Source organism: Psammomys obesus, unplaced genomic scaffold, assembly GCF_907164565.1.
Source record: "Psammomys obesus unplaced genomic scaffold, mPsaObe1.curated_primary_1811, whole genome shotgun sequence".
NCBI classification, from domain to species: Eukaryota; Metazoa; Chordata; class Mammalia; order Rodentia; family Muridae; genus Psammomys; species Psammomys obesus.
The window spans coordinates 8,181,022-8,208,184 of NW_026585609.1; the positions used below are offsets into that span (position 1 = coordinate 8,181,022).

At 45.9% G+C, this 27,163-nt stretch overlaps 1 protein-coding gene and 1 non-coding gene across 2 annotated transcripts in view; both read left to right on the forward strand.

Moving 5' to 3' along the window:
• The window catches only part of Ybx3 (Y-box binding protein 3), a 22,649-nt gene extending 697 nt beyond the window's left edge, over positions 1 to 21,952 (forward strand). Inside the window, exons 2-11 of the mRNA XM_055611472.1 lie at positions 1 to 100; positions 3,425 to 3,488; positions 4,397 to 4,430; positions 7,067 to 7,156; positions 8,532 to 8,654; positions 11,684 to 11,890; positions 17,047 to 17,138; positions 18,875 to 19,046; positions 19,494 to 19,592; positions 21,396 to 21,952. Of these exons, the coding sequence (XP_055467447.1) occupies positions 1 to 100; positions 3,425 to 3,488; positions 4,397 to 4,430; positions 7,067 to 7,156; positions 8,532 to 8,654; positions 11,684 to 11,890; positions 17,047 to 17,138; positions 18,875 to 19,046; positions 19,494 to 19,559 (948 nt within the window). The 3' untranslated portion in view covers positions 19,560 to 19,592; positions 21,396 to 21,952. The remainder of the gene's footprint in view (positions 101 to 3,424; positions 3,489 to 4,396; positions 4,431 to 7,066; positions 7,157 to 8,531; positions 8,655 to 11,683; positions 11,891 to 17,046; positions 17,139 to 18,874; positions 19,047 to 19,493; positions 19,593 to 21,395) is intronic.
• LOC129680404 (small nucleolar RNA SNORA70) lies at positions 7,634 to 7,767 on the forward strand. Its single transcript, XR_008720682.1, has one exon. It is a non-coding gene; the product is annotated as a small nucleolar RNA SNORA70 (small nucleolar RNA).
• Positions 21,953 to 27,163: the final 5,211 nt, after the last annotated feature.

Genomic DNA, 27,163 nt, shown 5'->3' on the forward strand with positions numbered 1-27,163 from the left:
GCGCTGCTCGCGGGGAGCCCCGGCGGAGACGCGGCCCCCGGGCCCGCTCCGGCCTCGTCAGCCCCTGCGGGCAGCGAGGACGCGGAGAAGAAAGTTCTCGGTGAGTCCCTGGGTGCAGCCCCGGAGAGGCGGTGGGCGAGGATGGACGCGGATGCAGGACGGGCTGGGGACACGTGGGCCAGGACTCGGAGCCTCTGCTGTGGCTCTGGAAAGCAGCGCGTTTCCTTGGGGGTGGGGGAGACTCCGGGGACGCACGGGAGGGGTGAGTTGGGAAGACTTTATTGTCATTTTTTTCCCCTGGCCTAGGAGAGTCAGGTGTCCGCCTCTGACGCCCTTTTCTCGTGGGATTGGGACAGCCGCCATGCTCCTGCGAGCCACATGCCGGCAGAGGGATGTTGCAACGCCCCGGGAAACTTGGGGCGGGGCCCCCCCTCCACTGGCTGTGCCCATAGATCCAAAGAGCCTTCCAGTGCCCACCAACTGCTGCGCATTTCCCTCTCCCCTCACTGTGGGAATGCACGTGGTGTGGCGACTGGAGGAAAAAAAAAAAAAACTTGGTCGGAAGCGGAGTAGGACGTGTGTCCAAAACATGGTGGTCACCTTGGGACCTGTAACTGGAAGGGAAACGAGGTGGGCACTGGAGATTTTGGGGATCAGAGGGTTTGCCACGGTGGCCGATGGTTTTGTCGCATATTTCGGTGTCCTCGTCTTCCTCACGTACGGTGTGGGGCCTTCCACAGGCTTGCGGAGCAGGTGGGTGGTGGATAAGCTCCCCGAAGGGAGTATGCGTGCGCATGTGGTTCACTCTCCGAAACAGGAAAGTTAACAGATGGTGTAGGATGCTTCAGAAATGTTCAGTGTTTTTGGGTGGGGCCGATTGGGCTCGCCTGCTCTCCCTGAGCTTCCTCCCCATTTAGCAAGAAAGCTGAAGGGATAACGTGGAAGAAATAGAACACCGTTTCGGTGTTCCCCACCCCTGACAGTCCTGCGGTTCTTGTTTTCCCAAGGCTTTAAAAACTCAGTGCCTGCCAAATTACGTGCCTTTCCCCGCCCCCCGCTCCCCCCGCTCTAAAAAGTTCCTTAAAGGTCTTGTGAGTGTTGCATTGTGGCACTTTCCACCAGATGTTTGTTGCTTGGACCACTTCCACACAAAATGAAAGAACCCGTGTTGCTATCCGAAGCAGGTTCTTAATGATAGCTTACTGAGGGCAGATGGAATCCTACAGGTTTTTACTTGATCCTTGCACTTCTGAGATAAGGAAAGTGGTAGATAATATCTTTGGAGAAGGGTGAAGTATATGAAGGTTAATTTCCGCAATCCGCAACGATTAGTTCTGTTTCTGCCAGATCCCTGGTGATGAGTTTGACTGCTTTCATCCTTCCACTCAAAAGTCCAGACTGTCAAAAATGAAGGGCAAGCCTTCCACCTGACACTTCAGCACTGTTTGTCTTTGTCCGGTGTGGTCTGCCATCGCCTGTGCCAAGCAGACACATGGATACCCAAAATGTTCTGGACCCAGGGCTGACTGAAATGGATATCTTGGATGCTCTCATTCTGGTCTTTGCAAAGGGGCCGTAACTTTGGTTTGTGCCATGTAGTCCGTTAGGGAAAACAGGTTTACCTCAGTAAAAAAAAGAACTGGATAGGCTTAACCCTACCAACTCCTTGTTGTGTCCTTGAATATGTTTATAGTATTAAAGGTTTGAAGGAAGTTGGTTATATGAAGTCCTTGGAAATATTTGTACAACTTTCAGAAGTAAAGAAACACCTTCAGCCTTGAAAAACAGACCCGAGAATCTTTCTCATCTTCCCCGTGTGCTGCTATCATTGCCTTTCTCCCTCTCCTTTCTGTATTTGTTTTGGTTTTGCACTTTTATTTCTCCAGGCTGGTCTCAGGAAGGTAGCCCAGGCTGGCCTTGGCCTCCCTCTGTAGTAAAAGGAGAACCTTTAACTCTTTACTGTCCTGCCTCCACTTCCTAAGGGCTTACAGGTGTTCACCGCCGCTCAGCTTGCCCTTTGCTCAATCTCTTTCAGAGCCTTTGTGTAGGTCCAGAGTTTTTTGAAATCAACTCAAAATCCTTATCTAGAGGCCATTCTGTTTATCCACACCTGGTCTCTTCTGTACTTGACACTTGAAATATTTATATTTCTCATTTGCTGTGCAGCCTAAATTGATTGGCTTTAGGCTAAAGACTGGATAGCTTTTCAAAGAAAGCCCAGAGGCTTCTGCAAACCCGCCCTGCGCCACGCTCAGAACAGCATCTCCTCACTGAGAGCCTGGCTCTGCCTTGATCACTCCTGAACTTTTGAGTCCTGGTGACTGTTTTGTGCATTTCCTGGGCTTAGACCTATCCATTTCTTAGAGATCATAAATTTGACATTCACCCATTGATCCCAGAAGTCACATTTGGAATACTTTAAGATAACATGTATCTGCAAAATTTAGATTCTTAATGAATTCTCAGGTGAGGCACTGTAGAGAAACTATCCTGCTCATGACAGAGGGTATAAACAGTCATGAGTTGACGGTAGAGAATGCCATGATTCTCCCTTCTCGGCAAGTAAACACTTTGGTGTGAAATGGGCCTGCTGTGCCATGTCTCAGTGATAAGTACAGCACTGGGGGAGACAGAATCCATTCTGTTATCACTCCAGGCTTCATTTGGCCACCAGACAAGTTTCTTTATATCTCTGTCAGTTTGTTATTAAGCAGGAGTTACTGTGTTGCTTATTAAAGTTTGCCTAATATTTCAAAGTATGAAAATGATGAGATGGCACAGCTCTCTGTACTTTCTCTGTAGATCTTCCTGTGCACATAGGAAGTGTCTGGGTCAGTAACTGAAATGTGTTGTGTTTCTTCTTTCCTAGTTGGTTTGGTTAGGATATGAGGTTCACACCTGTTGCCTCTTGAATGAATGCGAAGTACTATACCCCTGAGCCAAGGCCCCAGCCCTGGAACTTCCGGGGCCTTTTTTGTTTTAGGTTTTGTTTTTAAGGATGGTCTTTAGCCCACGTTGGCTGGAGACTCCTGATCTTCCTGCTGTCATCTCCTGGGTTTGAGTGCTGGATTTATAGACATATGCAGATGCCTCTCCCTTGAAATTGAGTCTTTATGAGTCTTTATTGGCAGTTTTCTTCAACCACCTTTCTCAGTTTTGGCTAATACAGAATTGTCCGGGCATAGGGCCACCCTTGAGACCTCGGTAAAAAGTCTGCATGAAAGAAAAGCTCAGGCTTGAAAAAGCGTCTCTATCAAAGCTCCACATTCTTCCACGTTTTTTGTTTTGTTTTGTTTTGGAATCAAGCCATTAATGGTTTACTCAAGGGTGTTTAGGCTTTGTGTAATGGTATCAAGACCTTAGTGATAGGAGCTTTATCTCTTTGTAGGTCAGGTGCTAACATATCTGCTTAATCCCGTTTTAGCCACCAAAGTCCTTGGCACTGTCAAATGGTTCAACGTCAGAAATGGATATGGATTTATAAACCGGTATGTGTCTGTATGTCTTGCACCCACTTTGTAGCAACAGCAGTTACAAATCCATTGTCCCACTTTATTAATGAGCTGTACGAATTTGCGATTTCTAAACTGTTGATCATGGACACATTTTTAGAGCATTCATATACTCTTTAGAACAGAGAGATTAAAACTACAGTCAGAAATGGGAAGAATTTTACATAGTCCCCATCCGTAATTTCACAGATGGAGAAAAGAGAGCCTGGTTAAGCAACTCTCCTTAAGGTCACACACTAGTGAGTAACTGAGCTGGGTCTGTAAGCCCAGCCCTGGTCTGGTCCCAAGTCCTGTGGGGAAACCAGTGTTTAAACCAGGGTGACTTGTTACCATATGGGAATGGAGGTAACCACAGGCTGCTTGGAGATAGGGGGATGTATTTTACAGAGCGCCGGCTGTTTTCTTTTTCCTTAATTTTTAAAACCAATTCCTCCAGTCTCTTCCTTATCGGTCTGGGTGGGGTGGAGGTTAGGGTGGGGTGGTGGGAGGACTGTTTTAAGTTTCACTGTAAGGAGAGCCTAGTTCACAGCTGTGCCCTGTCCTTTTGACTGTCTTGCTTTTGCTGGGAGGAAAATTTAGGGCTCTGATTACATAGCATGTGATTGAAAAAGACATGAGAGCACAGGGGTGTTTCTGTGCATGTGGAATCCAATGCTTGGATCTCCACATTGGAGGAGTAGAGGGGCATCTGGGAGAGGTGGGGCTTACGGGAATTGATTTGAGACATGTTTTGAAAAGACAAACGATTTAAAAGGTTTGTCTTTTTTAGGTCTTGAGATGTCTGCTCATAGTACATTTGTTCTTTGAAGCTTCCCTGAATGTTCAGACCCTTTAATAGTGAGTTGTGTTTTCCTTTTCTTTTTTTTTTTCCTGCCTCCCAACAGAAATGACACCAAAGAAGATGTGTTTGTACACCAGGTAAGAGGGAGGCTAGCAGTGTTAGTTACATTGACTGTGTGTCCAGCAAATGACTGTAGTATCCCAAACTCCCTTGGTTTATTTTGGAATGAGAGCTTAGTTCAGCATTATTAAGTGTGGCAGATAAACCATTCTGTCCCCTTATATAACTGTTTCCAGGCATTTGAGTTGTTTCTTTTCAGTTTTAAACTTATATTCGGTTAAACCATTTTCTGCTTTTTAAAGCCTCTGAGTCCTTCCCAAACAAAACAAAACAATACAAAACGAAAAACCCAAAAACCTGCCTACTGGTCTGGCGGTGTGGTTCTCTTTGGTCCTTGGCTGGAGCCAACCTGGCTTTTGCCTGAGCTGGTTTTGGGTAAAACTCCTTTGATTTGTGAACAACACCCAGAACAGGAGGATTAGATGTGTGTCTCAGACCTGAGAAAGCTTCCCTCCCTTAGACAGTCCTCCCTCCTGTTGACAGAGACGTGTCTATCTAGCACGTGTCCAAGTCCAACCCCTGCCAGTTTCCTTCTGTTTGAGAAAATGGAGCAAACGGGTGTCCTCAGATGTTCTGTATTATTATTACCCTCGATTGTTTGCTTTATGAAGTAGGTTAAGAGGAGCCACACCCCTTTTGCTGTTTGTTTTGTATATTCATTCTCAAAGAGACATGGCATTTTCAGTGTCTTGTTGAAAAAGCGTGGCAGTGGCACACTGACCCGCGCGGCTGCTGTGCTGTTCTTGCTCCCCTGTGTTTGGGTTTGTTTGTGTTGGGCTGGCGTTTGGCAGAGGGAGATAGCCACATCTAAAAGACCTCTGTAGCTGTCTTTTCCATCCTTCATATGTCTGCCCTGTGCGGGATGCATTTCTGCTGTACCCAGATAATTGGAGTAGATTTATTAGGGTACAGTGACTTTTAAAGTCCTAGCAGACTGAGAAGCGAGTGTTGCTTTAACATATGGAGGTTAGTGACCTTTGGGAAAAGCACCCTGTTCGGTGACTGCTGGGAGAAAGGAGTTTTCATGCTGGTGGCCGACCTCCTAGCCTGTGAGCTAATGACCCGATTCCAGGCCCATGAGGTTGTGGAGTGAGTCACATCAGTGTGTTGAGGCCTGCCCAGTTTAACAGGAAAAAGAGAACGAGCCGGCAGGGAGGGGCTGTTTTTTTGGACTGGCTAAATGCTCATGCTGTGTGCACATACATCCTGTCCCGAGCTGCCTCCTTCTGGAGTGGGTGAGGTCTGCCCTGTTGGCTCACTTTTTCCCCCTCTTCTCTCCCTCCTACTCAGAGCAGAGGAAGGCTGGATTACACATGTCTAATCGCTTTATAAAATAGGGTTGACCTACTTCCATAGAAACTCCGCAGCCCTTTAACTGTTTAGGGATGCCAGGCAGGGGAGTGGAGATTTGTTGAGGATTCTTCTCTTCCTGTATTTGAAAGAGAAAGGGCCTTTTCTTAAGCGGATGATGTAGGGGCAGATGCCCAGTGTAGAGTGGCTTCTCCTTCAGTTCTAATGATGGCTGGCATGTGAGGTGGGGAGTGCTGAGGACTCCAGATACAGTGTAAGAACAGAGGTCTTCTACCTCCATTTCAGCCTCTTAGCTTTAAGGCCTCAGGTAAGTCACTGGCCCGTTTCTTCATCCATAAAGTGGGATAGCTGATAGAGGGCACTTGTGTGTTACCACTCTTGAAGTAATCTTGTTTATTATGTTATAGTATTTATGGGCATAAACATTTATCTCGTCGATTTTTTATTTTTTTTTTAAAATCACTTTTATTCATCTGTCTTTATGAGGCAAGACACTGGTCTTGAACTTCTTGTTGCCCAGGTTGGCCTCGAGGTCCTAATGACCCTCCTGCCTCATCTTTGCAAGTGTTGGTAATTTCAAACATGAGCTACTCAGCCCACCTTTCCTTGTGAGAAAAGACTCTGGTGTGGAGCACCTAATTCTCCTTCTACTTCCCAAATGTGAGCATTGGAGGCATGCATCACTATCCCAGCCACACTGGCTTTTTAAAAAAAATACTCTTTTATTTATGTGGTTGGGGGAGGGCGGGAGTGTGCACATGAGTGCAGTGCCTGTGGAGACCAGAAGAGGGCAGCAGATCCTCTGCAGTTGCAAACAGCCACATAAAGTGGGTGCAGAGCCCATCTCAAATCCTTCCAAGAGCCGTGTGTGCTCACAACGGCTGAGCCATTACTGCAGCCTGCCATGTGAAAAGCTTCGGAGGTCAAAAGTTTCTCTTTCATACAAAACCTTTGTACCCAAACTGTGCTTGTGTGTCTATATAAGGTCTCACGTAGGCATCTTTGCCTTGATGGAAGGAGGTATAGCTAGAACACCAGGAGTCTCTTGCTTGATAATAACTGATTCAGTGTCTTGACTGGGTGACAGGGTGCAGCAGCAGGAGCATGTGGTGACTGTCTCTTTACCACTTGCAGATACACATTTTGAAGCATGCTACAAATCAGGAAAGAAATGTGCACCATGTTGTGGAGTATTGTTTTGAGGTGCAGCTTAATGGAAGGGTGGAGGCTTTACTTTTTTTAAAGAAAACACATATATAGTACTGTGGCTAGCGTGAAATTGATGAACACATCTCAGTGTTGGGATACACCTCCAATGGAGTTTTTTTGTTTTCCTCGACAGACGGCCATCAAGAAGAACAATCCACGCAAGTATCTGCGCAGTGTGGGGGATGGAGAAACTGTAGAGTTTGATGTGGTTGAAGGAGAAAAGGTGAGAAGCAGATAGTGTCCGAGTGTGCTGGTGCATACTTTTATCGTATAGTAGGTGGCTTTTCAGCCTCTGTGGAGTAGTATTTAAAAATTTTATGAGGAGGAAGTGGGAGCAGAATTATTTTTATTGGACACCCTCATGAATATTCAGTATGGTGTATATTTTAGTTTCTTGTGTAGTAAAGGAACCCTGGGATGAAGGCTAGTTTCTCAAAGTATGCGATGTATTTTATTCTGGACCCAGGACTGTCTTGGACCAGGCGTGTAGCCCAGTTAGTAAAGTGTATGCTTAACATTTGGGAAATCCATGGTTCAGTCCCCGGCACCACAGAAACCAGGCCTGGCGTACCGGCCTGTGATCTCGGCACCGGACAACCCGAGGAAGGAGGAATTTTGCAAGTTTAGGGCCAGTCTATGATAAACAGCAAAGTTCTGTCTCAAAACTGCACCCTCCCTCATCCCTGCCTGACAACTTTGACTGCAGCCAATTAAGCCGACCAGGTTCCTCCCCCGGTGGATGCTGGTGTGCAGTGTCTGCGGACAGCAGCCTCCTGGGTAGTGTATGCACCCTATTCCTTGTATAGGTTGCTCTAAGGGACCTAGAAGACAAAGCTTCCCAGTAGGTATTCTTGTCTCTGATCTGACACTGGCCAGATCACAGCTCCAGGCAGGTACGCAGGATGACTTTGGGAAACAGCAGGGCTTGATAGCCGGGATTCACACTAGCCAGATCCTGGTAGACTTCCGAACCCAGCTGCACACTGAAGTCCCCAGCCAAGCCAGGCTCCACTTTCCTGGCCCCTAGAATACTCCATAGCTCAAAGAAGGGGGGGCTTTTCCACCCAGGTTTGTTGCAGGTGAATTTGGTGGTGCCTAGGGATGTAATTCAGTGTTAGAATGTTTGCTGCCTGTTATACTTGAGTCTTTACCTTCAGTCCCTAGCACTTAGGGGTAGGAAAAGAGCTCTTAAGGTGGTGTCAAAAATATAACAGGAAAAGGGAGGATTGTGTGGAGACTTCCTAAGTCAGGGGTCTTTTCTTCCCTGTTTCTGCCAAGCTCATTAAGCAGGAACGCAGAGCTAGTCAGAGCAGATGGAGCTGACCAGTCAGGATTCTGGTGCTACCTTGGGGTACCACGAGTTTCAACACGTGCTAAGAGGTTTTGTAGAATCTGGGCTTTCATTTAAGTGTATTCATTTGTTCATGTTCTTTGAGGTTATACACTGCTCCTAAACGTGGCTGACCAGTCGAGGGAGTGGGGCCTCTCAAGTTCTTGAGATCACAGTAGGGCATCTTAACACAGTAACTGACTGTTACTGGAGGAGGAGGTTACTTAGTTCCTTTTAAATTTGGAGACTGTGTTTTCTTCTCCCTCAGGGTGCTGAAGCGGCAAATGTGACTGGTCCAGATGGAGTCCCCGTGGAAGGGAGTCGCTATGCTGCTGACCGGCGCCGGTACAGACGCGGCTACTATGGCAGGCGCCGTGGGCCTCCTCGTAATGTATGTTGACTGTGTCCCTGACTGTTGATTGCAAATGTTCTCATATTTAAAACTGAATGAGCATAGGAGCAGATACATACTGTGTTTGAAGGTTCCATGTCCTGGAGATACTGCATGTGTTCATTTTTTTAAGGAGAACTTTTAATGCCCAGAATTTTTTCATTGTTACTGGTCCCATCGGCAAGTTGCCAGTCAGATGCTGTATCATTTTAGGGTGGGCTTGGTGACAAGTAACAGACATTCAGTTATAACCAGATTTAATTAAGGTGTCAAGTTGTCTAAAGGCTTTCTCTTCCTTTGGCCGGATTCCCAATGTGCTATTCACTGGCACCAGGATTGGGGTTCCCATCACAGCTGGGCAACCTGTTTTCCTGAAAGTCTACCTTTGATTGGCAAGAAAGAGTGCTGAGGAACTTGCCTTGGTTGAAGGGCTACTTTCTATAAGAAAGCATTTTATTCTCTTGTAAAGAACTGGTAATTACAGATTTTTAGTTGTTTGGATTAATCTCAGTCTAGGGGAAATCATTTTCAGGTGAATCTGGCTGGAACATTCTTAGGCTCAGTTTAAAGGAGTATTTTCAAGGTAAACATGAACTCAGTTGTGGTCATGAGCACCGTGCTAGATTTGAATTATGTAGGTATGGTAGTATAATAGTCTATATTTTTGGTGTTTGTGGAAGTAGAACTTGGTGCTAGCGCCATAGACTTAGCAGTCAGGGAACTCTGAGTACAGCAGGGAAGTCACCTGAGTTATACAAAGAGAAACTTTAGAAAAATCTCAAAAAGAACAAAATATCTTCAGATTAGCTAGTAATGGTGGCTCAGCACTCAGGAGGCTGAAGCAGGCAGACCTGTAAGTTCCAGGCCAGTCAGAGCTACAAAGAAAAATAATACAGATGGCTTTGTTCTGCTTTAATAGATGTGCCTCTTTTCTTTTCAACTGTCATCTACCCCTGTCCCATGTTGATTTTATTGCATCCCTTATATTTCATCTGTTTATATTTTTTCTTACTCTTTTACTTATATTTGATTTAAAAAGAAATTTCATGAGGGCCGGGGGAAAGGCTCGGTCAATAAAGTACCTGCCATACAAACATGGTTCCAGCACCCGCGGGGTTGTGGGTGTCTCTGCTGGATCCCTGCAGTTCATCCAGTTAGCGTAGCTGAATCCATGAGCTCTGTGTCTGGTGAGAGACCCTGTCTCAAGAAAGTCCAGAAGAGAATGATTGAGAAAGCCTCCACATGGATGCACCGCTTCGTCTTTGAGGGGCAGGGCAGGAATGGGCAGTTTCCTCAAGTTCATTCACATTTCTGATCAGGTTGATGTTTAGGTCAATTTAGAAGTAAAAGGTAGTCAAAACCCTCCGTAAAGAGTTTTCTTTACGGAAGATTCTCTCCCCTGCCCCCTCCCCCCGCCCCCCAAGCTGGAAAGGTCCTTCTTCCATTGTGCTGACTCAAGTATGGTCAGCAATGGTGGTACCATTGTGATGGTTTTTCATAAAGGTCTTTATGAAAGATTTAGCTGCATGAGCTTAAGAGATAATGCCTTCAGAAATTATGTGGTGAATATTTTCTATGCAAAATATATCTTTACATAACTGTGAATCATTTATTCATACAGGTTTTATAAAGAGTAGAATGAGCCAGGCCTGGTGGCGCAGGTCTGTAATCCCAGCTACTCGGGAGGCTGAGGCAGGAGGATCGCAAGTGCAAGCCCTGTTTGGGCTACAGAGTGAGTTAAAGGCCAGCTTGAGTAACTTAGTGAGACCCTGTCTCAAAATGGAAAGTAAAAAACGAGGGCTGGGACACAGCTCCAGTCCCTCAGAGAACAGTGTGTTGTTGATTTGTGAAGTTAGACCAAACCAGTTGTGTGGGGAGTCTAGTTGAGTGTGTGGGTTTGGTGTGGAGGCTCTGAAGCTTAAGTAACCTATTCTCCTAAGAGAGACTGGTCACTAGCTTATTAGTTTTCAATTCACTTTAAAAAATTGCAGATAGTTCTTGTAAGACTGGCTTTGTCATTTCATATTTAAAGTGAGATTTGAGTTTTTCAGAAATGTTTGCTTATTTTGTTGAAATTTTAAAAAATCAGGAAAAACGAGTCAGTAATTAATCCCCTTTTATGGTCTATATTTAGAAATAGTAGTACTTACTGCTATTAAAATGCAATTAAACCATATTTCTAATTGCTAAAAAGGAAGGATGCCCTCACACTTTTTGAACTTACTTTTAGGCTTAGGTGGTATTAAGAATCTCAAAATCATTGATGGTATGATACTGCTATTATATTAGAAGTTAAAATTAATTTAGAATAACTCATTGCATACTGATAAAGCATTTCAGTTAAAAATCCTGTACAGATTGGGCGAGAAGACTGGCATTGCACTGCGCCATGGCGCGCCTCTGCTGTACGGTTTAATAGAGGCTGGTCCGAGTCTTCCGTCTCGTGTGTTTGGTCCTTTGAGAGACAGCATGTCATTGTAGCATAGAAGATCCACCATAAGCTGGTGAGGGATGAACGCCTTAGTGGAATTGTGGGGAATGCTTTGCCTTTGGTGCTCCGGGAGGCTCCCAAAAACCCAACTGCCCTAAAGCGTACTGCCTAGGTCAGATCTCCTGATGACATCATGAAGTGGGGTTTTTTTTGTTGTTGTTTTATTTTGTTTGTTTGTTTGTTTGTTTATTGGCAGTTCTTGACTTTTCCCACTGGGTAAATTTGGGAGACACACTGAAAAGGGGCCAAACAGTGTTAACACTGCTGTTCTGCTAATTCAGTGCTGTTAGTTTGTTAATAGCGTGTCTGCTATTGCTTGTCTGCCGCTTGGTATGATATCTGCATAGATCTGCTTTAATTTCCACGTAGTTTATCCCAGTCACTTGATCATCTGGGCTACCTGTGTTGTGTCTGTACAACGAACGGGGCACTGCTCTGGGAGTTGGGGTGTTTCCTGGTGATGGCCATCGTAAGTGGCATTCTTTGGTTCTTGCCTCGCTGTAACTTCTTCTGAAACTCTGTTTCTTTGCTTCGCTAGTACGCTGGGGAGGAGGAGGAGGAAGGGAGCGGCAGCAGTGAAGGATTTGAGCCCCCTGCCACAGATGGGCAGTTCTCTGGGGCCAGGAATCAGCTGCGCCGCCCCCAGTATCGCCCTCCATACCGGCAGCGGCGTTTCCCGCCTTACCACGTGGGACAGACCTCTGACCGTCGCTCACGGGTCTTTCCCCATCCCAACAGAATGCAGGTAAAATGCACCTGAGACTCCTCCTCAGCAGTCCTCACCCTTCGTCCTTCTCTGCCTCTTCCTCCTCCTCCTACTTCAACTCCAGCTACCGGAAGTAACACATTGCTTGCAGCTTCCCATGCTACCAAAGCTGAGGCAAGGCCCGCTCTGCCTGTGCAGAGCACTTGTGAACACATTTTTGGAAGTACATCGTGAGCCATGCATATCATATGGGACAGTGGGTAGGGTCTAGTTTGTAGATGGGTGAGGAAAACAAGCCAGGCATGGTGATGCATGCTGAGGCAGGAGGAGCCCAAGTTCAGGGCCAGCATGAGCTAGGTACTGAGACAAATGAGTATGTGTAAGAACTTGGACTCTGATCTCAAAAGGGCTTAAATTTTAATCCTGCTTCTGCTACTGGTCATTGCAAATTTGGGGGAAGTCAAGTTTTAGAGAAATGAAGGTCACTTGTTAAATGGAGGCATTGAATACCTTTGCTAGAATGTTCTATGAAACATGAGGATGGAGCACAATGTAGGGTGGAAAATGTGAAGTACCAAATTAGATGAGAGCTGTTTGTCTGCTGAGCTACCAGAGTGGAGATTGCTGACTGCTGAGTGCTGGAAATGAGTAGAGCCTTTGTGAATATGTTAATAAGCTTTACACCAGGATTTCAATTCCCAGGGAGCATGGAATCGGGTCCTTATTTATCACTAGCCACAGCTCTGCTCCTTAGTGTCCTTGGGCTTCAAACCCTTCCCCCCCCCCCCCCGAAATGTTTTGACTGAACGTTATGTTCAATCTCTTGCAACACTCCTCCCATTCCCATCATGCATGACTGTTGTTTCTGCAAGGCTTCTTGTTTTTCCCCTTCTAACTCTCCAACAGCTGCCCCTGACAAATGTGCTAAAAATAACAAGCAGTGTCAGATATATGGAGACGCTGGGTACGTGAGGCCTAGTAGGCATCTTCAGGGCAACACTAAGGCTTCTAGGAAATGAAAGCAAGAGCAGTCAGGCAGATTGTAACACTTGCTATCTCATGTTAGCGGCGTCTTCCTGGGGCAATCGTACTATTTGGCATGTGTAAGGCATAATTCCTGAACCCATTGTTTTGTTTTTTTTTTTTACATGTCTTTAGAAAGAGTGTGGTCCACACTAAAGATTGGTGTAAAATGATCCCTTAATGCCGTAGAAGGAGCGTCCTGTGATTGAGGCTGGTTTTCTAGCAGCTTGCGTACTCTTGGCAGCGCATGACTGCATGTGGATGTTTGGAACGCCTGCCGGCCATGGCTGTTCCAGCTTGGAAACAAAGCCCACGTTAGGCGTCTGCAGCAACTTTTCCACCAGAGTCTTTGATGCGCACTACTGCGTTGTGTTGGCAAGTAGTTGCTAGGCCTCCTTAAGCCAGTCCAACAGCGCAAACAGAATACTTGGTAGAGCTTTCTTACACGTAGCGAGGCAGCTTCGGGGTCATCGTTGTACACTAATTTACAAAGTCAAGTTGAAAACTCTTCAAGTTCAGACGGGAAAGGTTTGGACCCCTACTGCAGAGGGAGGTTTCATGGAGCAGTAGCCGGCCAGCGTGGGAAGTGCAGCATGGTGTTTGTGTGATGCTTCAGGTCGTACATCAGCGGCCAAATGGTCTCCATGAGAGCCCCCGAAGCTTCTTAGGAGAATAACTGATGTGAGGAGGAAGCAGCACTGTGGGACCCGCCAGCTGGCGGGTGTTTGAAATCCATCCTAATTTTGTCCTTTCTTTGGCCTACGAAGTGAGCGGTGTGGCTTTTTTTGTTTGTTTGTTTGTTTGTTTTTCTTACAGCTGGAGACTTGAGTGTTTTAAAAATTAGCACCTTTGGTGACTGGGACAGTGGTTCTCGAAGCACTTGCCACGCAGGCAGGGGCTCAGCTCCTGCATAGCAGTGTATATATGCAGTGCCAGCTCTCACCTTTAGCAAGACTGGGGACAGACACAGGAGACACTCAAAGCTTGCAGGCCGGCCAGCCTGACCACAGCAACCAACAACAAAAGATGCAGTTTCAAACATGGTGGGCTACGAGGACCCACGCCCAGCTGGCCACGGTGTTCCACACCCGAGGCCGAGGCCAGCTTGGTCTTCAGAGTGAGTTCCAAGGCAGCCAAGGGTATACAAACAGTCCCATCTTGGGAGAAAAAAAGAAGAAGAAAGAAGGAAACCAAACACAAAGATAATGAATCAGTGACTTTTCTGCCAATCTCCTCTGGTGGTGGTGTGGTCAGGGTATTATTGCAGGCTTATGTGATTGGAATGGTGAGAGCTGGAGAAGGAGGGAGTGGACTGAGATATTGGGAAGACAGGTAACTGCTGCGAAAGCTCAGTAAGGACCTTTGTCTTGCTGTAAATATGATGAAGCCAGCCAGGATGGGCGTCTGAGCAAAGAAAAAGCCTCATGAAGTTATCCACGCTTGGTGGCCAAACTGTAGGAGACAGTCAGCAAGTCAAGATGGTGCTGGTCAGATTCGGTAACTCAGAGGACAGTGACAGTGAGGAAAAGTTTAAATGTGGCAGAGAGAGGCAAGAGAGACTGTGTTATTTGATGCTCCTGATGGGTGATAGTGATGGGGTTGGGTTTTCTGTAGCCAATGAAGTGTGGGATCATGGCAAGATATTTAATTGATTCAGCTTTTGGGTGCTGAGTTGCCTCTGGCCTCACTTGGCCCTTACTTAACATATAAAGAACTTACTGCTAAGTCAGTTAGGAGAGGCAGATCGAGGTAGGCATACACATGGAACACGTCTGTCTGCATGTTTATGTGCTATGAGTGTACTGCTTAAAGACCCAAAGCAGGGAAACCCTAGCAGTGCTCAGCACGCCACATCCCTAGTTGTTTGTTTCTGGGTGCAGTTCTTAGACAGAAAAAGCCCCTTTCTCGAAACGTTTACTTTCTGAGCTGGGTCAGAGAAAATACTGGTACAAGCCTTGAACATTCTGTGCCAAAAAGGCAGGAAGTACTCTAAAGAATGTTGGAGAGTTGTCAAGAGGCTGAAAGCCAGCATGCAGAGTTCTTATTGGCCAGTAATGAATGTAGCAGGATTATGGCTCGCTGAATAAACCCGAAACCCACAAACCCAGACAGTCATAAGTAAATACATGAACGTTTGAGGAATAGACATTTACAGGTTGTGGAGGGACTTCAATACAAAGCATTAACTAGAGATTGTCACCATCCTCCAAGGTGAATATCAGTGTTATGCCACCTTACAGGGTGAGAAAAGTAGATTACTCTGCTGCTTTGTGGCTTTCCTGTCGGGAACATGAATTAAATGTACTGTAACCCACGTTTAGGAGTTCAGATCATGAAGTCCAAGAATGATGAAATATCCTTCCTTAAAGAAATTTAACACAGGATTCTGAGTAGACCTTGCTGAAGGGCCGTTGACACGTGGTGAACTATAATGCAGCCTGAGGGGTGTGTGTGTATCACTTCTGTCTGTGATTGTTTCTAAAGGAAAGACACAGCTGTGGTTTCAAGAGGCTTACCCGCCTCAATCAGATAGAGTAGAGGTAGATAGGGTTAGTTTGCTTCATGTGATGAGAACAGACATGTTCTGATTTGAACATGAAGCCCTCCCTCATCCAGAGTGAAATACAAGGAATCTATAAGGCGACTAGTGGGCCTTCCATTGAGTGGAAATGCTCATGGTCCCTTTTTCCTGAAGAGGTGAAGGATGCTATTTGGCTCTAAGGAAAAGCAAGGAGGTTTATTTTGTTTTTGTTTTTTTTGTTTTGAGACAGGGTCTCATGTAGCCTAGATTGATCTTGGACTCATGGTGATCCTCCTGCCTCAGTCCTCTGAGTACTGGGGTTGCAGGCTTGTGCCACCATGCCAGGCTGGGGTGGGTAATTGTTTTGTGAAGGTATGTGTGTGGGTGTCAGAGGTCAATGACTCTACATTATTATTGTTATCATCATTATTTCTGCTGCTATTGTGTGTGTTTTTGAGGGAGAAGGTTCTTTTGCTTGAGTGTATGATTGATCTGTATGCATGCCTGGTGCCCTTGGAGACCAGAATAGGACATTAGAACCTGTAGAATTGGAGTTCTGAAGTTACAGGTGGTTGTGGACTACTGTGTGGTTGCTGGAAACTGAACCCAGGTACTCTGGAATAGCAGCCAGTGCCCTTAACCTCTGAGCCATCTCTCTGGCCCCCTCTTATTTTTGAGGCAGAATCTTTCAGTGAAACTCATTAGCCAGTGAGTTCCAGGGATCTGCCTGTCTCTGCCTCCCAGTTACGTGATACAGATGCATGCCTGGCTTTTTACACGAGTACTAGGAATCCAGATTCAAGTCTTCCAATGTACAGGGCAAGCACTTTGCTGGGCCCCCAGTTGCAAACCCAGGTCAGAAGTCCAGCCTAAGAGGCTTTAAACTGGGGGTGAGGGGTAGCAGGGGAAGGGGCTGCACAAATGTAATTCTAGCACTTGGTAGACAGAGGCACAAGGATCTCACATTTCAGGCTAGCCAAGGCTGCATTGCAATACCTTGTCTTCACAGCCCCCCCCCCCCCAAGAAACAACCCTCAGATGCTTTTAGCTTTTAGATGAGACGTAAGCAGGTGGAAACAAGCTACAGGGAAGGGCTATAGGTAAAGGTATGTTTAAGATTTGTCAGTAATGAGTTGAACCCAAAAACCCAATTCTTAACTCCTCCTCCAAGGCTAAGCTCAGCTACCTCTGGCTGTGGGTAAGCATGGAATGAACTTGTGACAACAGTGGTGTGGATGGGAAACCACTGTAAGTTAATGCGTCAGTGCATTTGGTGTTTCCTTTTATTATAAATGAGTTATTTTGGTTTTGGTGCTGGGAACCGGTTCTTTCACATGCTATATGAGAGCAGTGCCTGCTGGGCTATAGCCCAAGCCCCTCTTCTCAGTATTGAAAGCATCAGATTTTAATGTGGGAAAAGTTAGGTGCTCTGTGCCAAGGAAGGGGAAAGGCAATTATAGTAGGAATGTTTTCCTTCCTCTCCTGTCATTCATAAAAATAACCAGTGAGTAGCAGGCTGCTGTTCCTGGAGCCTCGGGCTGGGTAACAAAGCTCCTGACTCAGATTTACTTTTTAAAGCCAGTTTTCTGTGTGCTTTGACCCTCCTTGCCTTGTGTCCGGGCTCATTTCCAGCTGTTGTTGCCCTCTCTAGGCTGGTGAGATTGGAGAGATGAAGGACGGAGTCCCCGAGGGAGGACAGCTCCAGGTTCATCGGAATCCGACTTACCGCCCGAGGTTCCGCAGGTAGGAGTGTTTGCCACAGGTGTTGTGAGGGGCAGCAGAGTGCACGAGGGCACTGTGGGTCTGCTGCATGGCTGTCTTTATTGTGGGAAGCTATGGTGGCTTTGATCACAAGACTGAGCATTTGCTGTGTGTGGTGAGCATGACGCCCAGGGCTTCACCCAGGCTGAGGTACTCTTTACTGCCAGAATGCTGCTCTCCCTTTAACTGGGGGAAGCCCGTGGCCTGCAGCTTTACGTCACATAAATTTACTTTTTACTTCTTTCTTGTTTTGACACGGGGTCTTACTGTGTAGCCAAGTCTTGCTTCATGTTTATTATGTGTTGCAGGCTGGCACCTAACTTGAAGTCCTCATGGCTCCACCTCCTAGCCTCCCAAGTCTGGAATTATATGTTTGACACTATGTCTAGCTTAAGCTTAATTTTTACTAAACTAAACAAAATAAGCATTAACTGATGGGCAGATTAACGTGCCAGAAATAGAGGGAAATTGAAATATTAAAACATTCTACTCATTAAGGTAGTCAATTGGGGCTGTTGGAATCTGGCTCTGGAACATAAGGCCCATGAAGAGTTGGAGTTGAGTGGCTCTATGTCCTTTGGCGTGTTTCTGGGCTCTGCTGGGTCCACCAGGTCTATACCTTAGACAGTTAAAAAAGTCATTCAAAGCTGGAGGTGGGGGAGGTGTATTTCTGAATTCCAGGCCAGCCAGGGCTAAACATTGAGACCTTGTCTCACAAAACAAAAATGGATGGAGTTGTTCACTGGTAAGAAGTTTAAACTGAACAGATAGTCTGTGACACCATGATGCCCGCAGAACATCCTGGCTCTGGGAACCACTGACATTACTTTCAGTGAAGGGTGGGCCATTTTAATGTGCTTTGTCTCTTGCTATTCCCTGTTTGTCTCAACTTCCTGAACCCTTAGATGCCTTGGGTGGCTGTTCTGTCTTTATCCTTAAGTGTGTGTGCGTGTGCCTCAGCGTGTACAGGGAAGACGGAGGGCACATCTCTCCCACCGGTTCTGGGGAGGACAGCTGCTCTTACCCACGGAGCCATCTCAACCGTGGAAGCTTCATCACAGAGGCTTTTGCCCGTTCCTTCTCACCCTTGAGGTGACGGGAACAAATGGCCTTCTGGATGCTGTGTCTTACGTGTTGCTCCACCCCTGTCTGAGACTTCGCTGTCAGAGAACTGGTCCAGCTCTCAGCCTCTGGAACATTTGCATGTGTTTTACTGGTTGAACATGTTAGCCAGTTTAGCAATAGGGATTTATTAAAAAGGACCTTCCTTACATGGTTGATTCCAGTTTTAGCGGTAATGGTTAATGACTCCTTGCTAAGGAGTCTCACAGCTTTGGTCTCTTCTGAGTCATCTTTTGTGGAAGCTACATCCTGAGCCAGGCTTCTTTCCCCATTTTCCTTGGTGCCTATCAAAGTGTCTGGTAGGACCCTATGTATTTACTTTGTTTTCCTAAAAATAAATAAACAAGTGAAGGAGAAAATAATGGAGGAATAAGGTTTTTCACCAAAACTTCATCCGCTGGTCTGGTCTATGGATGATTCAATAAGTACTTTATCACTAGAGTTAATAGTAAACTAATCCCATGTCCTTGGGGACACCCCCCCACACACACACACCCCACTCCACCCCACCCCCCTGCACCACCCGTCAGCCCGCACATTCCCGCACATTTGGCTGGGCCATATGTGTTCTCATGTAGCTTCTGTTCCCTCTCTAGGGGACCTGCTCGCCCACGACCTGCCCCTGCTATTGGAGAGGCTGAGGATAAGGAGAATCAGCAAGGGGCCAATGGTCCAAACCAGCAGTCTGCCCGCCGTGGATTCCGACGCCCCTACAACTATCGGCGCCGCCCCCGTCCCCTGAATGCTGTTTCACAAGATGGCAAAGAGGTGAAACCTGCAGCCAGGAGGGACACGCCCCAGATTGTTCTTAATTGTGCCATCTTTCTTCATAGTCTTTATGGTCTTCTGGGTGTGAAACTGAACACTTAACAAGCACAACATTTTGCTCAGGATCCTTCTGTAGAGAATATTCTCTGCCTGTAACATGACAATCTCTGGAGGAAATACTGGAGCAGGGGTTGGGAGCTGTGGGTGAAGGACAACAGTTGATAGAGGAGAAAGCCCTGGTGAGTGAGCAGTTATGTGCTGTGGACTCTAGGGAGAAAGGTATTTTATTGGCCAACTAGCAGCCACTTTCTGACTCATGCATAAAAGAGAAGTGAAAATCTGCCTTGCTGTCTTCCTTTCTAGAGAAAATTCACTTTTGAGGCATGTTACCCTTGAAGGCTACTCAGTCCTCTGAAGCATTTCACTTGTGGTTTTGCTCTGTTTCAGACCAAGGCAGGTGAAGCACCAACTGAGAACCCCGCTCCCGCCACTGAGCAGAGCAGTGCCGAGTGACCCTGGCTCCCGGGCACCTTCACCACCAGCAGGGTGAGCGTGCACTCTCAGGGGCACCCCTGTGCTTCCACTATGCCCCTTCCTGGTCTCCACTGCACCTGGGAGGCTGAAGGGCAAAGGTGCTCGGTGTATTTGGGATTGACCCTGTTTGTGTAAGTGCGGTATAAATAGGGAGACAGGTGTAATGCCTGCCACTTTTTGTAGATACCCTTTGTTGACTCAGATTCTTACCTGTGTGGATTTGGGTGCATGTGCCACATGCGTGGAGGTTGGAGGACAACTTTGAGGAGTCAGTTGTTTTGACCATAGGATCTGGGAGTGGAACTCAGAAAGCTTATTTGTAGAGCGAGCGGAGCTTGCGTTTTCCTCTTGTTCTCCATCTTACCTTGTTGAGACATGGTCTCACTTAGCCCATTGGCTAGACTGGCTGGCTGGCAAGCTCCGGAGATCCTCTCTATCTCCTACGGGACACTGGGGTTGCAGACAGACCACTGCCACCCACATCCTGTGAGTGCTGGGAATCTCACTTGTCCCCATGGTTGTGTGGCAGGCCCTTTACTGAGCCATTTCCCCAGCAGTGACACTTAGGAAAACCCAGTGCTGTTGTGGTATCTACTAGCCAATGTCACTGTTAAAGTTTTGGTTTTCTGAGATGATCTTTCAGTAGCCAGATGTGGTGGCATATACCTCCATTCCTAGTGCTTGGAAGGCAGACACGGATAGTTCTCTGTGAGCTCAAGGACAGCCAGGGCTACGAAATAGAGAGGCCCTGTATCAAAGAACAAAGAAAGACAGTCTTCTTATGTACCCCATGCTGTCTGAACTCAACAGTGCTTTTAAGTGCTAGGGTTGTAAGCATGCGCCACCACAGTGGGCTCAGCTTGATAATTTAAAAACTCTGGTTGGGTTTTCCATGTCAAGTGTTACCTAAAGCATCTGTGTTGGTTTTTTGCCATTCTTCCAAACAGCGTTCCTTGTCCTGTGGGTGCACCTCTGCAGTCTGGCCTGCGTGGGGACCAGAGATCGAGCAGCTTATATGGTGCATTGACACCCAGTGCTGTTCGGAGAGCAAACTAATGACTAGGGCTGAAATAGGAGGGCTTGAAATCACACTGAGGTGCTCAAATGGGGAATGGAGAAGAACAGCCCTTTTCTCTGCCTTGCCAAAGATCTTGTCAATGCTATTTGTGTAGACTGAAGTATAGCCAGGGAGATGCACCTGTCAGAGGGTCAGGCTCAAGAGTTTATCCCGTACATAATTTTGATTCTGTGCTTTTTTTTTTTTTGATTGGGAAAGACAGACAGACTAGGGCTCATTCTGTAACTCCAGGTGGCCTACAACTCACTGTGCAGTCTTAAACGTTGGCTTGAGTGTTGGAATGAGAGGCATGTGCTACCATACCTGGCTCATTCCCACCCGGGTTTTTACCTATCACCCTTCTAACGGGTTTTTATGTATTTATCTCTGGCTACCCTTGAGCACTGTAAAGCCTACTCTGCCAGTGGGTGCCGTTTTTGACAGTGCGATTTGGGGTTTGTAATGAGCTTCCTTGTGCAGTGCTGTGGGGTTGGGGTTGCTGTCCTGTAGGGCACACTGCTGTGCTGGTTGGCAGCGCCATTCCTTGCTTCCATAGGCAAAATGGACACAGTCCTCTTTCAGGGCCTACACTAACCCACTTAGCTGTGAACAGTTAGGCTGAGAGCATACAGGCCTGACAGTCCCCTCTTTCTACTTTCCAATTATATAAAAATAATTTTTGCCTGTTTGTCATTTAACTGTTGATCATTGCATATCACTCTTGCTAACTTGCTAAATTTGATTTTAATTTCTTCCAGGTGACCTTAAGAATTAATGACCATTCAAAAACAAGGCAAAAAGCACACCCACGACCTTACCAACACCAAAGAAACATCTAAGCAATAAAATGGAAGACTAACCAAGATTGGGACATTAGAATGTTTACTGCTATTCTCTATGAAACTAACAACTGCAAAGGGAATGAGCCAGCAAGTGTCCATCAGGCTGCATCCCGGGAACCTGCACAGGTGCAGGAGAGCGGCCTCCCCAGTTTCAGCAACCACTAGCTTTATATTTTTTTCCTGGTTTTTACTGTTTTGGTAATATGAATTAAAAGAAGAAATATTAATACCACATGGGGATTGCCCCAACCAAAGAAATCTGAAATATATAGTAAATGCTCTTTTTCCTTTGTTGTTCATTTTGGATGCTGGTGCTAAACTTCCAAGTGTCATGATTTAAGAAGAAATTTTATGCCCTTATTTATTCCTAGGATGAGGGGAGAACATTTTTGCTTTCTTAACCTAGCTCTCTCTGAAATGTGCAGTAACAAGTTCCTCAAAAAATAAAATTTTTACCTTCAAAGGAAAAGCTACGTAACTAGTCTATTTTTTTTTTTCCTTTTCTTTTGTTGGTGTGTATGGGTGTTTTGCCTGTGTGTATGTTGGTGTGCCACATGAGTGCCTGGTGCTTTTAGAGGCCTGAAGAGGGTGTTCTATCTCCTGGAAGTACAGGAGTTACAGGTGGCTGAGTACTGGGAATCAGAGTGGTCCTCTGGAGGATCAGCCTGTTGCTCTTTTTTAAATGTACATTGCTGTTTTGCCAGCAGGTATGTGAGGATATCGGATCCCCTGGAACTGGAGGTACAACAATGTGAGCTGCCATGTCAGTGCTGGGAATTGAACCCGGGCTCTTTTCAGCCCCACAGCCTGTACTCTTACCAGCATCTCCGGAGTCTCATATTTTCCTGTATTGTGTATTCTCACATCATTCAGGTCACTGGTTTAATGTTAGATGCTGAGCCAAACACAGATGACTTCGTGTATCGTATGTTTTGTCGTGAGTTTGAGAGCATAGGAACTGGGTGGGTGTCTTTGAAATGTGCAACTTAGAGATAAGTTCATATCTGGTGGGGAGTGGGTAGGCATGAGGCGTTGCTGGCTGGATTTCCTGACCAGTCAACAGAGCGACAGCTGGATAGCTTTGACAAGGTAGACAGTTTCCGATCTACTGTCCATTTACTGTAGACTTAGGAAAAACTCATTAATGTAAAGCCTGAGGTTTTTGACACCGAACTGCTATGTCCTATGTGTGCACAGTGGTCTGGCTGTTCACCCAGACCCTGCATGCCTGTAGCCTTCAACTAAAGCGGAACAGCGCCTAGACCCTTGTCTTGACCTCTGACAAGGTAAATGCCCTGTGAATAGTTCTGAGGCTGAACCCAAACATTGTTTGGGTGAGAGTGACAAGAAAAGGTTCCCTCTAAATATTTTGGGGGTATGAGTCTCATTTTCATAGGGAAACTTTTCCTTTTACATGGACCCTTGTGGATCGTTACTTTACGCAGTGCTCAAGTAGAGTGAGTTGTGGGATTAAGATGAATCCAAGTGGGCCAAAGTGCCAGTAAGAGACGGGAGAGAGAGCAGTGACAGGGTCAGCGCTTGAACAGATGCCAGCAAGGGGGGAAACAATCCGAATGTTTTATGAGAACTTAAGGGAATGAAAATACACATGTATAAAGCACGTACAGCTTTTGGTGGGTAGAAAACGAAAAGTATCTGAGATGAATGTTTTCCATGAGCTGAGTGATGGATCCCACAGTTGGATTAATTGTGCTGTCTACAGCACTCTGAAGCACTCCGTGCCAGCTAGACACTGCAGTCCTCTTCCCCCATACCCAACTGTACTCATGAGGGGGTAGCCTTTACAGATCAAAAAGACAGCAGGGTTTCTACACGGTTCTGCAGAACCCCGCTCTTCTGTCTGCCCTACAGAGTCTGTATTCTCTGATCCTCACCAGCAGGAAAGTTTGCTTTCCAGGTACCATCTCCGCATCTTTCCACACATCCAAGTTGGTAGTTCGGTCCAAAACATGGAAATATGTGTCTCCCTGTTGGCTTCAGCCAGGCTAGCTGCTGAGCTGTTCTGTTCCTTGAACAGCTCTTTGGGCTTAATAAAAATAATTATTTAGTCAGTATGGTGTTTGAGTAGTGTGTTTGTGTATGATCACATAGACTACAGGTTGGGTTTTTGTTTGTTTTGGTTTTTATGTGTGTTTTTTTTGTTTTCTTTTCAAACAGGGCTTTCCTATGTAGCCTTGGCTGTCCTGGACTCTTTGTAGACAAGACTGCCCTCGAACTCTCAGAGATCCTGTCTCTGCCTCTCTGAGTGCTGGGATTACAGGCTTGTGTCATCACACCCGGGCTGCAGTTTTGTTTTTTATGTGTGTTTTACATATTCCCATATCTGCTGATCCCCTTCCTCTTTTAAACCTACATTCTTTTTTTCTTGTGGTATGTGTGTGTGTGATTTTTTGAATTCCATTTGGTTATTAGTATTGGTGTCAGGAGCATTGGCAACTTGCCAGTAATTTTTATGGGACTGAGGAAATTCTCCCCCAACAACTGCCTGTGTGTCCTCAGGACATTAAATGGCCTAATCTCATGTAGGCCTTCAGCCAGTCACTATCTAAAAGATAATTTCTTAAGGTTTATTTGTAAGCTTGCATGTGAATGCTGATACAAGTGAAAATTAAGAGGATCATTCCCCTCCTTTGACATGCAGTTTCTAGGATTTTGGTGGCATGCACCCTTACATGCTGAGCCATGTCAATGGCCCCGCATTTTTGTCAAAATCAGAAGCAGGGACAACAAAAGAAAATCTTGTGTGTGTGTGTGTGTGTGTGTGTGTGTGTAGGTCAGAGAACACGTACAGTTGATTCTGTCCTTCCACCATGTGGTTGTAGGTACTGGCTTTGAGCTGGCTTTGCAGGAAGAGCCCTAAAAGGTTGGTTGTTCTCCATCTGTCTCTTGTCTCTGTCTCTCTATCTCTCTCTGTCTGTGTCCCTGCATCTATGTGATTCCTGCTCTCCTCCCCTCCAAACCCTCTTCTCCCTCCCAAATTCATGATCTACTTATTACTATAAATGTGTGTGTGTGTGTGTGTGTGTGTGTGTGTGTGTGTGTGTGTGTGCATGGACATATAACTACCCGAATCCATTCAGCATTGATCATATGCACATGCTGAGGGCTGACCGCTTAGGTTTGGACAATGTGTGTAGGAATTCATGCCTGAAAAAAACTGATTTTTCCATCCACACACTCCAGCAGCCACTAAGCATGTGTAGTTTTTCTATCAGTAGTGAGACCATATTAATTTTCCCTCTTCCCATTGGCGTGCCAACTAGGTTTGTCATTGTGAGGGTCTTGTTCAGGCAACCATATTGTAATGATTTCATAGATAGGTTCCGTGTATATCCTTGGGCACTAACAGTGGACAACCTGGGCCTCCAGCTTTTACAGTCTTTCAGACCCTTCTGCAATTTCCCCTGGGCCTTAGGTGTAAGAGTTGTACTGCATGTGTGGCAGCTGGGCTTGGGCAGGCAGGCAGGACACAGAGGCAGCTACATAGAAAAGCCCTGTTTCAAAAGAAAACCAAAATGCTCTTCTTTTGGCAGTTGTTTATCTCTGACAGTCTATCTGCTGCAAAAAGAAACTTATTGGATGACGCGCGAGTGTCAGTCAGCTACCCTGTATTTTTTTCAAACTGCTCAAAGCCAAATTTTATATTCGTGGAGGAAGAACCTTCAAAGGAAACAACCAAACTAAAACAAATAGCCCTGAATGAGAGTCTGTGCTTGGCTTCAACTTCACTCTACCTTGTGAAGGCTTTTTTATGTGTGTGTTTCCTTGCCCTGATTCTGTCTGCACCTGTTTGCTCTGATTGAGCCTTTCCCCCACACCTGAACATTTACCTGCCCTTTGCTTTAAGTGGCAGAGAAAAGGAACCCCATCAATATGGTAACACTGTGAGAGCCAGTCCTGGGGAGGAGGCTTTTTGGTCAGTTCAGATTGATTCTTCAAAATCTTCTACCATGTTGTTCCATTTTGTAGTACAAGAAGTGTTTTACTAATGTCAATTAGTTACTTGGTGACAGTGCTAACTTATCCTACATCCATGCTGCTTCAGTAATTTAACAGTCTTAGTTCTGAGGAGAGACATAGGAAACTAGGTTCCACATGTTGACTGGCTTATAAGAAGAGTTCATCTGAGCCCCAGCCTATGAGAAGGGCCAAATCTTAGCTCTTCTGCTCTGAAAAGTCACCTGTAGACTCACTTAGGGCTCATATAAATCCATCTTAACTGTTTGGGAAGTTTAAGGAACTGGGTAGAGGGGGAACTAGAGATCTTATATCAGGTCTGTAATCCCAGTTGTTCTTGAGGGGTAGATGTGGAAGGACTTGGAATTCAAGACTAACGTCAGCTACTGGTGAAACTGAGATCTGTCTCAAAAAGGCTAAACAGTCCAGTCTTTGAGATTACGTGAGTCAAGAGAAAGCTCAATAAAGAGCAAGTGACAATCAGAAGTGGATTCTCATCGCCACTACATGACACCTCATTCAGCTGCCAAAATTGAAAGCCAACGCGCTAATTCTTCATCTTGCAAGCAGCTTTAAAGGGCAAGTATAGCAAAGACCCCTCATTTAAAAATGTTCACTCACATGCACAGAACAACCAGTGACTCATCTCTACAACCAAGACCACTAACTTTAAAAGCTGTCTGTGAAAGAGTTAAGCAAAGGAGACATAAAAAGAGGAAGTACACACCAAAATTACCAGAAAAGGGATGACTGGAAGCAAATCAAAACACCAGGAGACAAAGGAACCGTCAGAAAAGGGAACAAACTGCTAAGGAAAATAGTTTTATCTCCTGAGCATGTTGGGAGAGGGTTTTCTTAACCACACTGAGTTGCTGAAGGTATCATGTTAAGGAATCCTTGAAGCAGACAACTGGCGAAGAACTCAAGAAAGATCTCCATAGTCTCACCAACCCTATGGATGAGGATGGTGCCATTCCTCCCACTAAAGATGTATTAACAGGAGGTGAGAAGGAATGTGGCCAAGGCAGTGTCCTAATAAGTTCTGAATTCCCAAAGAAGGTGAATGCATGTTTAGAAGAAGAAAATGGCAACTACAAAATGACATTGTCTAAACAAACAATTTCTGGGACCAAACAGAAACAGAAAGGCCTGGGAGGTTAGTGAGCATGTGAATACACAAAAAGGGCTGAGAGATGGCTCAGTGGTTAACAACGTAAATCCTGAGATAAAATAGAGAAAGACCAGTTCCACAATTTTGAGCCAAATTTGAAGTAAGCTTTAATTAAATACTGGCCAAGTTGACCCCTGACTTCCCAGGGACTGGCCAGGAGTCATGTTTTGCAGGGGCTTAAAAAGGCAAATCCCATAAATCATTGCGTATTTCATCAGGTCCAATCAGGGTCAAGCATACATCCTGACAAAATTCCTTCCTAGGTATCTCCAGCCTCTACAGCCAGGCAAGTACATCACGTGTAAACAAACCTGTTTGGAGCAGTCAAAACATGTATTTGAACTACAACTCCCAGCATTCCAGGAAACAATCTTGTCCTTGGGTAAGTGGGGCTGATAGGTTAATTATGGCTCTTACATAGAATACTGGCTGCTCTCACAGAGGACCTTGGTTTGATTTCCAGCACCCACATAGCTGATCACAACTATCTGCAACTCCAGTCCTGGTTAATATAGTTTGGTGCCCAGTCATAAGG